General features: G+C 34.2%; 2 protein-coding genes and 1 long non-coding RNA gene across 9 annotated transcripts in view; 2 read left to right on the top strand and 1 right to left on the bottom strand.

Annotated features, from left to right (window-relative positions):
* The first annotated feature begins 463 nt into the window (after positions 1-463).
* LOC123315532 lies at positions 464-954 on the top strand. Its single transcript, XR_006537964.1, has 2 exons — positions 464-608; positions 678-954. It is a non-coding gene; the product is annotated as an uncharacterized LOC123315532 (long non-coding RNA).
* Positions 955-1,535: 581 nt separating this feature from the next.
* Positions 1,536-4,634, top strand: LOC123315104 (protein ARV 2). 3 transcript variants are annotated; one of them, XM_044900675.1, is made up of 6 exons: positions 1,536-1,950; positions 2,107-2,226; positions 2,279-2,429; positions 2,870-3,097; positions 4,234-4,374; positions 4,534-4,634. In XM_044900675.1, the coding sequence occupies exons 1-5, from the start codon at positions 1,843-1,845 to the stop codon at positions 4,371-4,373; spliced, it is 747 nt and encodes a 248-aa protein (XP_044756610.1). In that variant the 5' UTR covers positions 1,536-1,842; the 3' UTR covers position 4,374; positions 4,534-4,634. The 3 variants fall into 3 exon arrangements, with proteins under 3 accessions (XP_044756610.1, XP_044756609.1, XP_044756611.1); XM_044900674.1 differs by having other exon boundaries at positions 4,234-4,634; XM_044900676.1 differs by lacking the exons at positions 4,234-4,374; positions 4,534-4,634 and having other exon boundaries at positions 2,602-2,940.
* LOC123315103 (gamma-aminobutyric acid receptor subunit beta-like) overlaps positions 4,609-14,441 on the bottom strand; it is a 57,851-nt gene continuing 48,018 nt past the window's right edge. For all 5 annotated transcript variants that reach the window (XM_044900671.1, XM_044900670.1, XM_044900669.1 and 2 more), the window contains 3 exons: positions 13,269-13,553; positions 9,531-9,679; positions 4,609-8,093 (listed from right to left, as the gene is read on the bottom strand). In XM_044900671.1, the coding sequence (XP_044756606.1) occupies positions 7,506-8,093; positions 9,531-9,679; positions 13,269-13,553 (1,022 nt within the window). In that variant the 3' untranslated portion in view covers positions 4,609-7,505. The remainder of the gene's footprint in view (positions 8,094-9,530; positions 9,680-13,268; positions 13,554-14,441) is intronic.

The following is a 14,441-nucleotide window of genomic DNA, read 5'->3' on the forward strand; positions in this document are numbered from 1 at the left end:
AAAACCACGATCTCAAGCACCGAAAACCTTTATATGGGTGAATCAACTTTTAAATTTCCACATGATGAAATTGTGGATTTTTATTTTTTTTTCTCCTATTGTCCACATTTGAATACCTCATTCAAATGATAATTTTCTACTGTTTACGATTCTGTATAGAGCAGAGCTGTGAGAGCTGTTTCTTCAAGAAATTAATGAATTTTACTGAAAAAACTGCCCAAATATGGCGGGTCCCCTGGACCACTATTTGAAAGTATTTTCAAACTGACCAATTATTGTTGAAACTACTACGCGCTACCGCGTGTGAATCATGTTTTATTAATCTATGGTGTGAATATACTCGTACGCACAGAACACTAATATACAAGAAGTGAAAACTCCTAAGTAATTTGTGGCAACACCAAATGTCATTTATATGCCGCCATATTTGGTTGTGGAAGTAAATATTAAATGGCGGGAATTTTGAATTCACAGGCGTACATACATACATACTTTTAGTTGTTTTCACCTTCATTGTAAATTTACAGCTTCTACCATTAATATTGAAAACAGATTTGGAATTCATGATAGAAGCTGTAAATTTACATTTCATAAAAAATAACATCAAGGTAGGACAAAGTTAGAATTTCAGCAATTTATTTATTTTTCATAAAATTTCTATAAACAGTATTTTCCAGAGGAGCACATTTATATATCAGTCAGCCTAATGCAAATACATATTGAGGATGAAATATATCAAACGATCAACAAATAGAATTGTTGATCGTAAAACCTGTTTCCCATATAAAATCTCAGTATAAGCAGAGGAAATGGAAATCAAGTAACATCCACATATATGTATGATACAAAACAACCACGATAAAAACCTCAGCAAAAATCTGTCCCTATAAAAGCTTAGTTATATTGAATTTATTCACATAATGAGCTATTTAAATTATCAGGCCGGCTCTTTCATTGTGATAAATTTTTTGTTCCCTTGTACATCTCGAAATTGAAAACATATCTGAAACAAAGAAAAGAGAATGAAGATAGAGAAAGCTTAGTAAATAACATTTGGAATTGGAATGATAAGAAATTCAGAGATCAAAAATAGCTCAACCTACCCAGAATAGATGAAAATAATATTCAACATTCGGTCGTTCGTAAGTTACATCTCCTTGAATCTGCACTAGAATCTCCTAAATAATCCGCCTCGTTATGTAGTAGGGAAGTAATTTTTCAGTTAAATAATGAAATGTGAATATTAAAAACATGATTTTTGAAACGTCAACAGGTTGTCAATCAAAAGAATTAGGTTAATTTGGTTTTGACTGTCACTTCAACCGGAAATTCATGTCGGCCATATTTGGTTGTAGATTGGATCATAGAAGAGGGAGTTTCACCCCCCTGCTCGTACGTATGTATGTATCGATATTGTCGATAGGTCACGATGTCGATTTTCCGATGCTGACGATGTTGATTTACCGACATTTTTTCGAACTTCCCATCCCTATCTTAAGGGCGTTAGGCAACCAACACTACATCAACATCTGTCATCCTTTCCTAACCTAACAATTTGAATTTCACAATTTCAGTAATTTTTCGTAATTTTGAAATACTTGTGATTAGATTATGAACGATAAATAACGTTACAATAAAGAGATAAGGCATTAGCTTGGATAGCTAATGATGTTGAATTATGATTAATATAATTATTTATATGTAAGAAAAGAAGACATAAGTTACATTATTGCAAATGTAAATTTTGAAGGAATCCAGAAATAATTATATATACAAGCCTCTCATCTATTTGGAAATGATATACTAGATAATTTTGAGATCGTGCATTCAAATATCATAAAAATGGACAAACTACTGCAGCACAGTAGCTATATTTGCATTAACTGTGGGAGCAAAGTTGAGAATTTATTCAGGAAGTATAGTCCAACTGTTTTGAAATTGACTAACTGTGTAAGATATTTTCTGTTGAATGATTCAGTAACTGATTCCTTCTGTACCTGTATATCATCAAATTTAAGGCCATAGCCAATGTTTATATAATAAAGAAAACCAATACAATAAGGGTCGAAAAGAAAATGCTTTCACGGTAAAAAATTTTATTTTTAGGAGAAATGCCACAGAGTTGCAGACAAGTATGTAGAATATGATGTTATAATAATAATAATTGATTTGATTTTGCTCCAACAAAGAGCATATCGTCATATTTTATTCAATTCTAATTACAAGGTGAGATTCATTGCTAGGAAAATAACTTCAATTAAACAATTGCCCATTATAGAATTTGTGGAAATTATCAGTTATTATTCTGCTCATTGACACCTACATTGACTGGTCTTCCTACAACAAATATTATGGATTCAAAAAAATACAGTATGATGGGGACTATGATAATTTTGATTTCTATAAAATTGGTATAAAGAATAGTATACGTAAGTGTGGAAAAACCTGGAAATGAAGGAGTATTCTCTAAATGTTGTAACACCAATGCTAATGCATTATTTCTCCACTCTTATTTCAATTTTGATATAGCAGCCGGTTTCCTCAACAATTTATCATTATGAATTTACAAGTACTTCTGACATTGACCAACTTTTTTTTCAGAAAAATGGCAATGATCTATTTCATCATGTTAAAGCACTATGTTCAAATCAAACAATAACAAAGAAAAATATGCATACGTTGTGAAAGATCTTGTTTGATTTTTTCTGATCAGAAACTAAGTGTCTTATATTGGAAATCCTAAAGGCTATCCATTTTGAACCTTTAGCTAATTTGTTAATTTTTCATGTTAGTGAGAATTGATGAAGGATGATTGGAGAAAATTCATGCATGTAGTGATCATGACAAATTCTATACATCAGCTTTTCAGGAACTCTGGTGTTTGTAATTACAGTTTACTTACACACAATTCTGTATTGCAAAACACTTAAGAGAAAGGTTGTGTCTTTCAAAGAAGTCTGGAAAATACTTTCTGTATCAAGTTTTGGGACATTCTTCTTTCTGCCTGTACTCATTTGGGATATAGGGGTACATCAAGAAATCCATAAGTTCATAATACTTGTTTATATTATTCTTTCCCAGTTAACAGCGTATATGGGTAAGTCCTATTTTAACTACATTCATACAAAAGGTTTCATGTAATCTTCGAAACAGCTTTTTGTTATATATCGATGGTCTTTAAATATATTGATCATTTTTTTTCATTACTTCAAATTCCGAAAATTTAAAATGTTTTTCTCATTATATAGTCTATTTTTATGTGCTGTTTACATGCTACCATACAGAGTTAGTTGTAAGTATGGAACGCCTTATTCATCTCCGAAACGGATGGCAAGATTTTCATAGATTTTGCTGTTCAAGGATCTTCTGTTAAAGGTAGCCGATATAATATATTATTTACATTGATTTCAGATCTTCCTTTTTTTCGGAATATCAATGAACTTTGTTATTATTAATGGACCCCTGTATATTTTTGTCATTTGAAATCCTTAAGACATGCTGAATATTTTTATGTAAGATATTAAATGCCACAATTAAGGACTTATAGCTTCTTTTACTACTGTAATATACAGGATGCTTCATTTGAAAAAAGGAGAGATCGGACAACAATTTTAATATCACCAAAATAAGGACCAACCACAAAATCCTTGCTAACCAAAATTTATAAAAATTGTACTATCCGTTTCCGAGATAACTGAGGCTTTCCATTCTTAAAACTCACTCTGTATGCCATGTTTCAATAAATCAACTTTTTAGTGTTTAACTACCACTTTAGTTAGAGTCAATTTCAAACTTCCTTGACAAATATTGAATTAGGCAAAATGTCGAATCTAGGGTATTCTCAAGGGACACACCTAAATGTACTCTATTTAGTAAATTTCAGGTTTCATAGACCATATGTGATAGTATAGAATAGCAAAGTTATTGAATGAAAATCGAAGAAAAAATGACAGGGTTTGAGGTCTACTTACATATGAAGAAAACCAATGATGTATAGGCCGACGTTTCGTTTATTTTTATAAACATCATCAGGGCACATAAGTTTTTTTTATGCTGTTGTAGAATCCATGGTTAGTGCTCATTGTATAGTCAACTAGTTCCTGGAACTATCACTCAAGTATATCACATAATTTTGGTTTTCTTCATAATTAGACCTCAAACCTGTAATTTCTTCTTCGATTATACATAAAAAGGTCGTAAACCTGATTGAATAAAATATTGATTTATTTTCAGTGATAGTGGATGGAGCAAAAATATGGAGTATTTATACCATTCTGATGTCATATACATTCAAAACTATAATATTCAATTATTATTATGATCATGCAACATCAGTGATAATGCTTAGTGACAGTATTTCTTTAGGGTATTAATGTAGGTATGTTTTTTTATTATTTAGTTCACAATTTTGCCTCGAATTGTTTTATCTAAAAAGATAAATAGTTGTTCTATTGATAAAATGAATGTTGTATCAAAATATTTGATAGGCCTTTACTGCACTCCTGATTTGTATGAAGGAATCTGTTTTTACAGAAATATGTTAATTTGGAAAGGAAGAAACAATGAATAGGATAATTCAAAAAACCTTATGTAGTTCTTTCTTTTTTATTAAAATAAAAACCACAACAGAACAATATTCATTACATACTCATAACCTCAAATAAGTTGTCAACATATATAACATACATTTTCTTCATAATATAGAATGATTACAGTGTAATAAATATTTAGAATTTCCTTTCATGAGCAAGAGTTAACAAAAATCAGCATGGAATGTGAACGAGTCGGTTCAAATGCACCATTATAATTTCCTCAATAACAACTGAGTAACAGAAACATAAAAAATTATGCGATTATGATTTCCTAAGTTATTCGGGAATAGGATTAGAATAATTTCATTATATCTCAACAATTCCTTTCCTTTAATTTTTATTTCAAAATCCCAGACTTATGTTTCTACCCTTATAATATTTTCAATTTCAAAGAAAGGCTAATTCTGAAAAAATTAATATGGTTTTTCCTAGAAAAAGACACAGTTTGCCAATATTTTTCGATAATATTTGTGTAGTTTCTTAGAGACAAATTGCAGTAGTAATTTTTTTTTGTCTCTCTATGAGCAAACGGTCCATCACAGAATTAAGGACCCGTGGAAAAATTTGAATTGTTTGAGTGAAGGTACTTCGCAAATTTAACCACTTGCCCACTTTCCAATAAAAATCTTCGAGTAAAATTATCTCGTATATTTTATATACTCTTAAAAATTTTAGAACATCATTCTCTACATCCAACAAAACCGATTCGAAACAAATATAATGTGAAATGTTTCGAACGATGAGCATTGATAAAAATTATGATATTTTTTGACATTAACATAAACTGAATAGAGATAAAATATACTGAATAAAATAACGGTTCTATAAAAATCTTAGTTGCTATAACAAAATACTTTTCTAGTAAATATTGACTTCAAATATAACTTTACTGATGTGCATGAATCAATAAGTCTCTTTGGCACGCTAAGAATACTACACCATACATTTTGGAAAGGCTTTTTACTTCATAAGGAGGGATTTTGATTTTTTGTTATTTTGATGTAATCATAGGGACTGATACTGCAAGTTAATCTCACTGGATTTCTGATCACATGATCTATAGGGAAAATTATTGAGAAAAGCATGCACCTATCCCAATTAAGGCAAAAGAATTCAAGAGGTAAGTAGGTTTATCTGTTTCAACTCAAAATTTCAAGTAATACTACTTAAAAATTTTGAACTATAAGTATGGAATATTTTTATTAAAATTTGACAAGTATTATAGACAGGTGCATACTGGCCAGTAAATAAACTTATTGAAAAGTGAGTTTTAGTAATGTCATTTTCAAAGTATAGGTACTTAGTTATTTTTGAGTTATACATAATTCAATTACGATATTATCAAAGGTTTACTTAATTTTAGAATTTTAACAACTAGGCCAGAAACCGCTCTTTTCTAACAGTACTATGGTTATAGCACTAAGACTAAATGAACATTTTGTCTAAAGAATACATATCTCAAAAATTATATGTAATCTCTTTTTATCAAACCATATCTATGTAGGTAATAGTTTATGTGCTGGGAGAGAAATCTCTTAAATTTACTTTTTTCTTCAATCATAAAGCCTCCTAGAATATATTTTCATCTGTGAGCATGAAGTAGAAGGTCGTGTTGAGTTAGGTGTAATAATTGATTTTTACATTATGTGTCCCTAATTTTTGTATGTACAGCCATATTATTATTACCTAAATATAAATTTGGATCTCTAACTTTAGAATTGTATTAGCTGTCGTTTATTATACCTGGCATTTTAGTCGAATGGTATTACATCCATATATTCCTTTATATTTTTTTTATAACTCAAGCTTATTCAATTTTTCAACAAGCATCATTTTGAAAAGGTAGTTTTTTTTAATAGTCCGTGCATTCAAAAGATTTTAGTGATTCGAATATTGAAACGTAAGTACGGATAATACCGAAATTGAAGTTGATTTTTTGAGCTTTTTCTAAGGCAAGTGAAAATGAGATTTCAAGGAAGACGTATCCAGGAAATTAAATTTTTCTTATGATATTAGACAAAAGGAGATCAACCGTTGAATGTTTGTGACGCGGGAGAGGCTTGAGTGTCAATTTCCTGAGATCTGTTTGATCATATCGACATTTAAAATCCCAGATGCAATAAGAAAATCTCTACTCATATGTGAATTATTTCAGTCACGTACCTATACAATATTATCGTTCACTGCAGTTCGTACCGTTTTTGTCATTTTTCGTTATCACAACCTTCATAAATAACCTACTCTCTATAGTTGAAACGTGACGAACTTCTATTTTTGGCACTAGGTATACGAGTACATCTAACATATCGACAAAAAAGTGTCCTTCGCACCAAAAATTTTCGAACGATCAAAAAAGGACGATATCATGCCGTCAATTCTCCTAGTCAAAAATTAGTGTCGAGTAGATCATTAACCCCACTGGTGCTAATTCGTGCGCATTTTGCCGATTTTTTCATATATAATCAGATTTACATTGTGTCACATATCCCTCTCATATTTAGGCGAATTGACTATAAATATACATGCTAATACTAACCGAATTATTCACTAGTCTCTGAAAATGATCGTCCTATTTAGGTGGATATTTACAATTATGTGGAAATTATCTGTTCAAAGTTTGCGACCACTTCTACTTCTAAATTGTATTACCTAATCAAAAGTTTCCGAATGAAAGTATAACAATGAGGAATTCATAGAAATGTTACGGTACTTTTTGGTAAGTATAAATGGTGGAAAACACATGATAGAGATTTGTGCCACAGTTCATTCAGTCACACGTGCATTCTGTTTTCAGTTGAAGGGTCAGTTCCTCAAAAGACTTTGTAAGGCCACACCGATGAGGTGAATGAATTGAGGTTGGCTCTTGAAGTGTAAGTGCATAATACGATCCGCTCGAAATTAAAATATAATTTTCTAATCCGATCCTAACAATACTAGGTCATCTGCCACTACGTCGGAGATGTGCAAGTAGATGATCCAGTACATGAGATTGAAACAGACAAAACAAACTGGAAACACAATTCTCGAATATTTATCGATATCTGATGGCGTAGTTCCGTATAGTTTGTTTATCTCCTTTCCAGGCTTCAGGATATGCTGGGGGATCGCAGCCTCGCTTTCTGGTGGGGGAGGAGGGGGAGCGGCTTGGCTCGGGTTCGCACCTCCACTTCCTGCTCCTCCCCCTTGATGACCACCCCCGTGACGTTCACCCCCTATATGACCTCCAGGACCGACATGGCCTCCGGGTACTATGTGTCCCCCGCTAGGTCCCATATGTCCCCCAGGCCCCATATGACCAACTGGTGGGATGTGTCCCCCACCTCCCATATGACCTCCGTGACCTCCACGTATGGTTCCGTATTCGCCGGCTCTGTCATGTCTATCACTGTGTCCACTTCTGAGGGTACCATATCCACATTCGTCACGTCTGCAGTTTACCTTACTCTCCAATGTCCCACCTTTGCTGTGGGCCTTGTGATCATGGACTTTGTAACGGACCTCCTGAAAATGGAAAATCATTATTTTTAATCAATTCAATATTCGTTATCACAAATCTGTCGTCACATTTATGTTTCGATCGGTAGTTACTAGCATGGATAAACAAAAATGGAGCCTTGTTTTGCGTTGTCATCGCATCACTTGAAAACGGCTATACCGATTTTATTCAATTTTTCTTTGAAACCTTCCCCACACTTTGTAGAAAGTTTTAATGAAAGAAAAAATTGCCTGGAAAACTGAAAAAATCAAGAAAATTAAACGAAATTTAAATTTCGCGCGCACGTGTATCTCGGGTAGTCTACCCTCCACTGACAAGTGCTTGAAAGTTGACAAATGAACTTTGTAAACATTGAACTCTAAAAGAACTGGAATGGCATCTCGATGCAGGCAAACTGAGGAAGACTGAAAGGGAAGATGTAGAGCAATCTATCTCTCTCTCTGCGCTCTGTCAATTGGTTTATAACGATGTGAAAAAAAACAACCCGGGGCGTTGAAGTGAGACGACTGCTGCGGCCGACGTCTGATAAGGTTGATTGGTTGCCGAACCATTAGAAAGAGATGGGTTGCTCTACATCTTCCGTCTCAGTTGGACATACTTTTCGTCGTACTCATAGAGAAATGTCTCTGGTCGTACCTAAGAGGCCATTCCAGTTCTTTTAGAGTTCAATGTTTGTGAAGAACATCTATGGGTTGCGTTCGGAATCAGCGTCGAACGTTTTGACACATTTTTAAAAACGATTAGGGTATTAACACGCACAAAATGTTGAATTTATTCCACTCTTCGTGTGGTCCGTTTCGTGATTCAGTAGGGCCGTCATAAATAGTGTATAATCATACGGAATATGATAGGGCGTTGCAAAATTCCAATGTAATTGCACCAAGACATTTGATGTTTTTGTAAACGATCGTTGCAATGCAGATCTGCGTATAAAGTTCTTGGAACATGTTATCTTTGTTTTCGTTAATAAAGGGCTTAATAGGTATTTTCGAAATATATCCCAACATCACGGACGCTACACTTTGACATGGGTGGAATGAAGATATATGCAGAATAAATAAATGGATGGTTCAAAGCATGTCTAATAATACTTGTTCACTTATACTATCTCCAACACAGGATTTTCTAATGATGAGTCTTTATTTAACTGGTAGTAGTCAAAATGAACCTTTTTACCAAAAATCACTTTTAGTAAACTTTTATGTAATAGAGTTGAAAAAATCATCGATGAACACTCAACCTAAAATATTTCCAGGATTTGTTCTTCGATTTAAGCCATTTAAGATTGTTCTACAGACATCTTTCAGAAAATACACGAAAGTCAAAGAAGCAGTATACGTAGGCAAGGTTCATTGATGATCAAGATGATTCATTTCGGTAAGCTCTATTTTCACTCAAAAAATCCACATCCGAGAACATATATATATTTTTATTAGACTCACAGCTTGCTTCGGGGCTTGCCCTCCATCTGGCCCACCATTCACGAATTTTTTCTGCTCCGTATTCTTCTGCTCCACAATTTTCTGTAGAGCCATGAATCTGTTCATCCTCATCTGTATTCGTTTGGCTAAGTATCCCACGGTGGCATATTCTGTAATATAAGTTTTCACATTATCAATAATGATTCACCTGCGCAGAGTGCATGAGATATTCTTAAATTGTTATTGCACTTAATTCAAAAAGTGAACGTTTAAAGTGAAGTACCTATTCAATGTCTCGAGAAAAAGACGGGGGTTATAATGCTTATTTGGGGAATACGTTTGTCTTTATGTTAAAGCCACCAATGGGAAGTGAAAGAGCGGTTCTTAAAGACACCAAAAAGGGAGATTAAATTTTTTTTATAAATTCTAATGAAATATGCACTTAATCAAATTTTGCTATGACGAATTTGATAATTATTCGTTTTTTTGCGTTTTGATACGATCATACCGCTGCAAGCACCATTTTCTTCGAAAAGCATGCGCTGAGTGTAGACTCAGTGGTAAGAAGCCATTACGTTGGCGCCGGCGTATGAAGTGACAAGCCATCATCAGGTAGTTCGATTTTATTATTTGAGAAGCTTTGTATTCAGACCAAAATATTGGACATAAAATGAAGGTATTCCAAGTGTTTTGTTAGATTAATACCCACGTTTCACACTTGCCCTTCTGGAAAATCGACATCTACCGATCCTTCACGAAAGAGGATGAACGAATGACCTGATAACCCCCGAAGATGGCTCCAATTGGTTCCCATTTCGACTTAACGTAAGGATTGCACGCATCGCCTTCATCAATACATTTTTTCCATTTTTCGTGTCAAATTTGCTTGGCGTGCAATTTACGCGCAGTCAAGGAACAAGAATAATAAAACTTCGATCGCCATGATAAAATAGTTTGCTTCTTTTGTGTTCCTGTTATCGTGACTTTCAATCTTAATCCTTTCATTCATGTTGAATTGGGTATTACAGTCTATTTTGAAAATCGACGGAATTATTGCGAAAAGAACAGTTTAATGGTTGGTGGTCATGAAAACTCTGGGTAATTGAAAAAATAAATTCCGCATTTTTCAAGAGTTTTATATGGGTGACGTGGTTTTGATATAGTAAAGTTTAAGTACTTCATCAGATATGCGTTATGTTCGATTGGCATTTTTTTTTATGTTTGTATGCTCGGAAAGCGAAATATATGTCATTTAGTTGGTGCTCTGAACTGCTAGTGTATGGATTTTCATTCTTATTTTGAAATATGTTGGAGATTATACACCAACTGAAATAAATCAGCTGAAATCGTATTCGATATATAGTTCTTCAGTACGGGGAAAGAAGGATTTTGGGCGAACAGAAGTTCTTGGAGTTGTCAATTGAACAGCGTAGAGGGATATATACACGATGTCCTGGTACCTAGATCGCTATTTTCCTCCGTTTTATTTTCTGGCAGGAAAACGAAATAAATATTCGACATGATTCATTGATGAATAACATTTTCGAATGACGGTTGCTCCTCGACTGACTATTGCAGAACACCTTCAATATTTGATGGGGTTGTGGCCGACTGTTTCTCGCAGTGTACATTCGAACGGAATAGTATCAATTTACCTTGTCTTCTTTATTCAAAGCGATGTTCTACAAGGGTAGATACTTATGAATAAAAGATTCGAAACTTGAGAAAGGTACATCGTATTTGGGAGATGCTCGTCTCAATATTTCAAATTGGCATCTTACAAACAAGCTTGCACTACATTGAAATACCAACGGAGTTGCTCGGGAAATCACCCCAATATTTTCTTATTCAAGACTGCTATGCGAATTGGAAAGATTTTCTGAGAATGTGTGAAGAGATGACAATCAGCTTTGAAATTCTTCAAGCCTTTCTTTTATCGATCAATAGGCAGTGGGCTAGATAAGTCTACTAACATAAATAACCTTTATTTTGTAATTTGTATTTTAAGTATGCCGAGTAAATGTGACCTCCTCGAAGGGAAGGTTGACTTTCAAGTTTTTTTCAAATCTGAAATCATGGTAAAGAAGTCATAATCATGCTAAATGATTTGGACAGCTTGTTTAAGAAAAACTAAAATATTTCGTTAAGAAGGTCGCATACAGGGTGAGTCTTTGACTCGTACAAATATTTTAACAGTAGATTCCAGAGGTCAAAAGAAACACTTTTTTCTTCTACAATTTTTTCCGAATCGGCTCTGTTCAAAAGAAACAGGCTGCTGAAAAACCATATAACAATGTTATTTTGAATTCTATCTCATTTATTTGATCAATCCTTTTCGAACACAAGATCTCACCCACATCTTCCAGTTTTCTCATTATGACCATTACGTACCATGACATGTCACAATATTTTTGTTATATTTAGTTCAGTTTTATTTCAATGTTATATATAAGCATCGACTGTAGAGGTCACTAGCCAGTTCATTCAAATATTCCGACGAGTGTTCACATTATTTTCTCGTTATTCGACATACGCCTCTTTACATTCCAATATTATGTATTTTGAAGCCATGACTACCGTCATAATTGAAAAACTACATTGTTACCCCCTAGATAACTTTCAATATTGTTGGGAAATAAATCAGTTTGATGTATCGAAAAATAACTTGTACTATAATGAAATGAAATTTCGAAGAAGGTCAAAAGCGGCTCTGATTAATTCATAATTTGATTTGAACGCAAATTGAGTGCCTCGCCTCTCACACCCTCCTACCACCCATAAATATCTGATCCATAAATCATGGTGGAATACCACCCACTAAGCCAAGAATGAAAATTACCTCTTTCGATAAAACATAATGTAGAAACGTTGTTCCATAGCTCATACCAAACATCCCATAATGTAACTTGTGTACTCTGAATTCAAATCTTAGTTCGTACATACACACATGGGGCGTACAAGCAGATCGATACTCACCTAATGCGCTATAAAGCCGGCATTGATACTGAATATGTAAAACTTTTGAAATGTTTGTACGTGGGAGATTTCGGAAGTTTGTTGTTTAGCATACTCGTGTGCAGAGTGACAGCGATATCGGAGCACCTGAATGTTGGTGAAGTATTTCGTTTTTCTTTATTGACGGGATTATGGGCAGAGAGGTTCAGGAATTTTATACTTCAGGGCTCCCAAGAAGTCTCGCTTCTGTTTATGATATGGCAAGTTAGGTAAAAACATTTTATTACTGCTCATTGGAGAGAAGGTTCCCGAATAAACCAGTTCGAACCTTGTTTTTCACGTACGAAATTGATATGTTGAACTCTTTCAGCAAATAATTTAGAATTTATTCAGGAAATAAAAATCAAATTCGTATTTTATGGTTCATTTAGTCCGTTATTCACCATTAATTCAGTATATCAGTTGGAAACAACACGTGATGTGATACATATTTCCATTTGAAATTCAGCTATGGTTGCAAAATGGCGACGACACGTTACCATTTCGAATGCACGAGTGAAAAATAGTTTATTATTGGATCATAAGAATATCCAATTTGTTGTTGATAATATATTTCCATTCCATAACCTTATTCTGAATAGATTGGTGGCAAAAATGCGATAGTTTCATTCGAAATTCAGCTATGGTTGCAAAATGGTGGCGGTGGAGGTTAAAATTTCAAAAGGATAAGTGAACAACAGTTTATTGTTGGATCAAAAAAATGTCCAATTGGTCTTGGATGATGAATTAACGGTCAATACTCACCAAGAAGGCTGGCGAACACCATGATGAAGCAGGTTCCCAAATAAACGTCAATCGACTTGACGTACGATATTTTGGGTAGGGCAGCATTAGTAGATGACATCAGGGTGGTCATGGTAAGTACAGTAGTTACTCCTAAGGACACTCTGGCTGGAGTTGCGGTACGGTTCAGCCAGAAGCTGACCCAGGAGATGATGACGATCAGACTTGACGGAATGTAAATCTGGATGAGGTAGTAGCCCATCGAGCGTACGAACTGAATCTCGCAAGCTAGACGGGAGTAATTTCCTAGATGGAAAGGTGAAAAAGTTTTAGTACAGCCAAACATTTGAAGATTCGTTCGTCAAATCGGAAAAATACATTTTTGGGATCCAAGGAATTCAAAAAAGTTGAGCCTCTTCTTATAATACCTGTAGATTTAGATTTCATATTTGTTTAAATTACCTTATAGAGTCATTCGGGGTAACTGAGCGCAGTGGGTAAGTGTGCGCAGTGCGTATATCTCGACTATGCAATGTATGAAAGAGGGGTTCATTTGGGTGAAGCAAGGGCGCAGAATCGCCATATTAGTTTTTCATAGGAGTGCGCCGTGCCACGTTTCTTTAACTTTTTATTTGCAATCAATCAAATTCACTAGTTTTCTTGTTAATTTTTAGCATCTCTGTACGTTCTGCCAGGTCCAACTTCCGAGTCCCTCAGTGTTAAACAATATTTTATCCGATCATGCTCATATTAATCTAAATATATAATAAAAAATTTTAGGTTCTCTTAGCTGCTCAACTCTATAAGAACGTCAATTCAAATTTTGGCTTACTGGGGAAAGTGTGCGCGGGTAAGTGTGCGCATAGATTCATTATATGGGCATTTGTTTAGTGAGGAATAAATTATGACATTAATGATTTTCTTGGTTAAGACTCGATCAATATTGTCCTATTTGTTCAGAAAAATATGAAGAGCCACCAACATGGGAATGTATCAAGTGTTGTGTTCACCAAGAATTGTGGCACGAATAATAATGCACTGCTTGTAAGAAGGCGCTTCTGTATTGACAATAAACAGCATTTCTCTAATATTGTAACCTTTTGATGACATAATTTTGTAATTTGTTTCGATTGTGTGGTTCACTAAGCACTGCGTTCACTTACCCCGTGAGGGGGCACACACTTACCCGCAATA

This window comes from Coccinella septempunctata, chromosome 6 (genome assembly GCF_907165205.1).
Source record: "Coccinella septempunctata chromosome 6, icCocSept1.1, whole genome shotgun sequence".
In the NCBI taxonomy this organism is placed as follows: Eukaryota; Metazoa; Arthropoda; class Insecta; order Coleoptera; family Coccinellidae; genus Coccinella; species Coccinella septempunctata.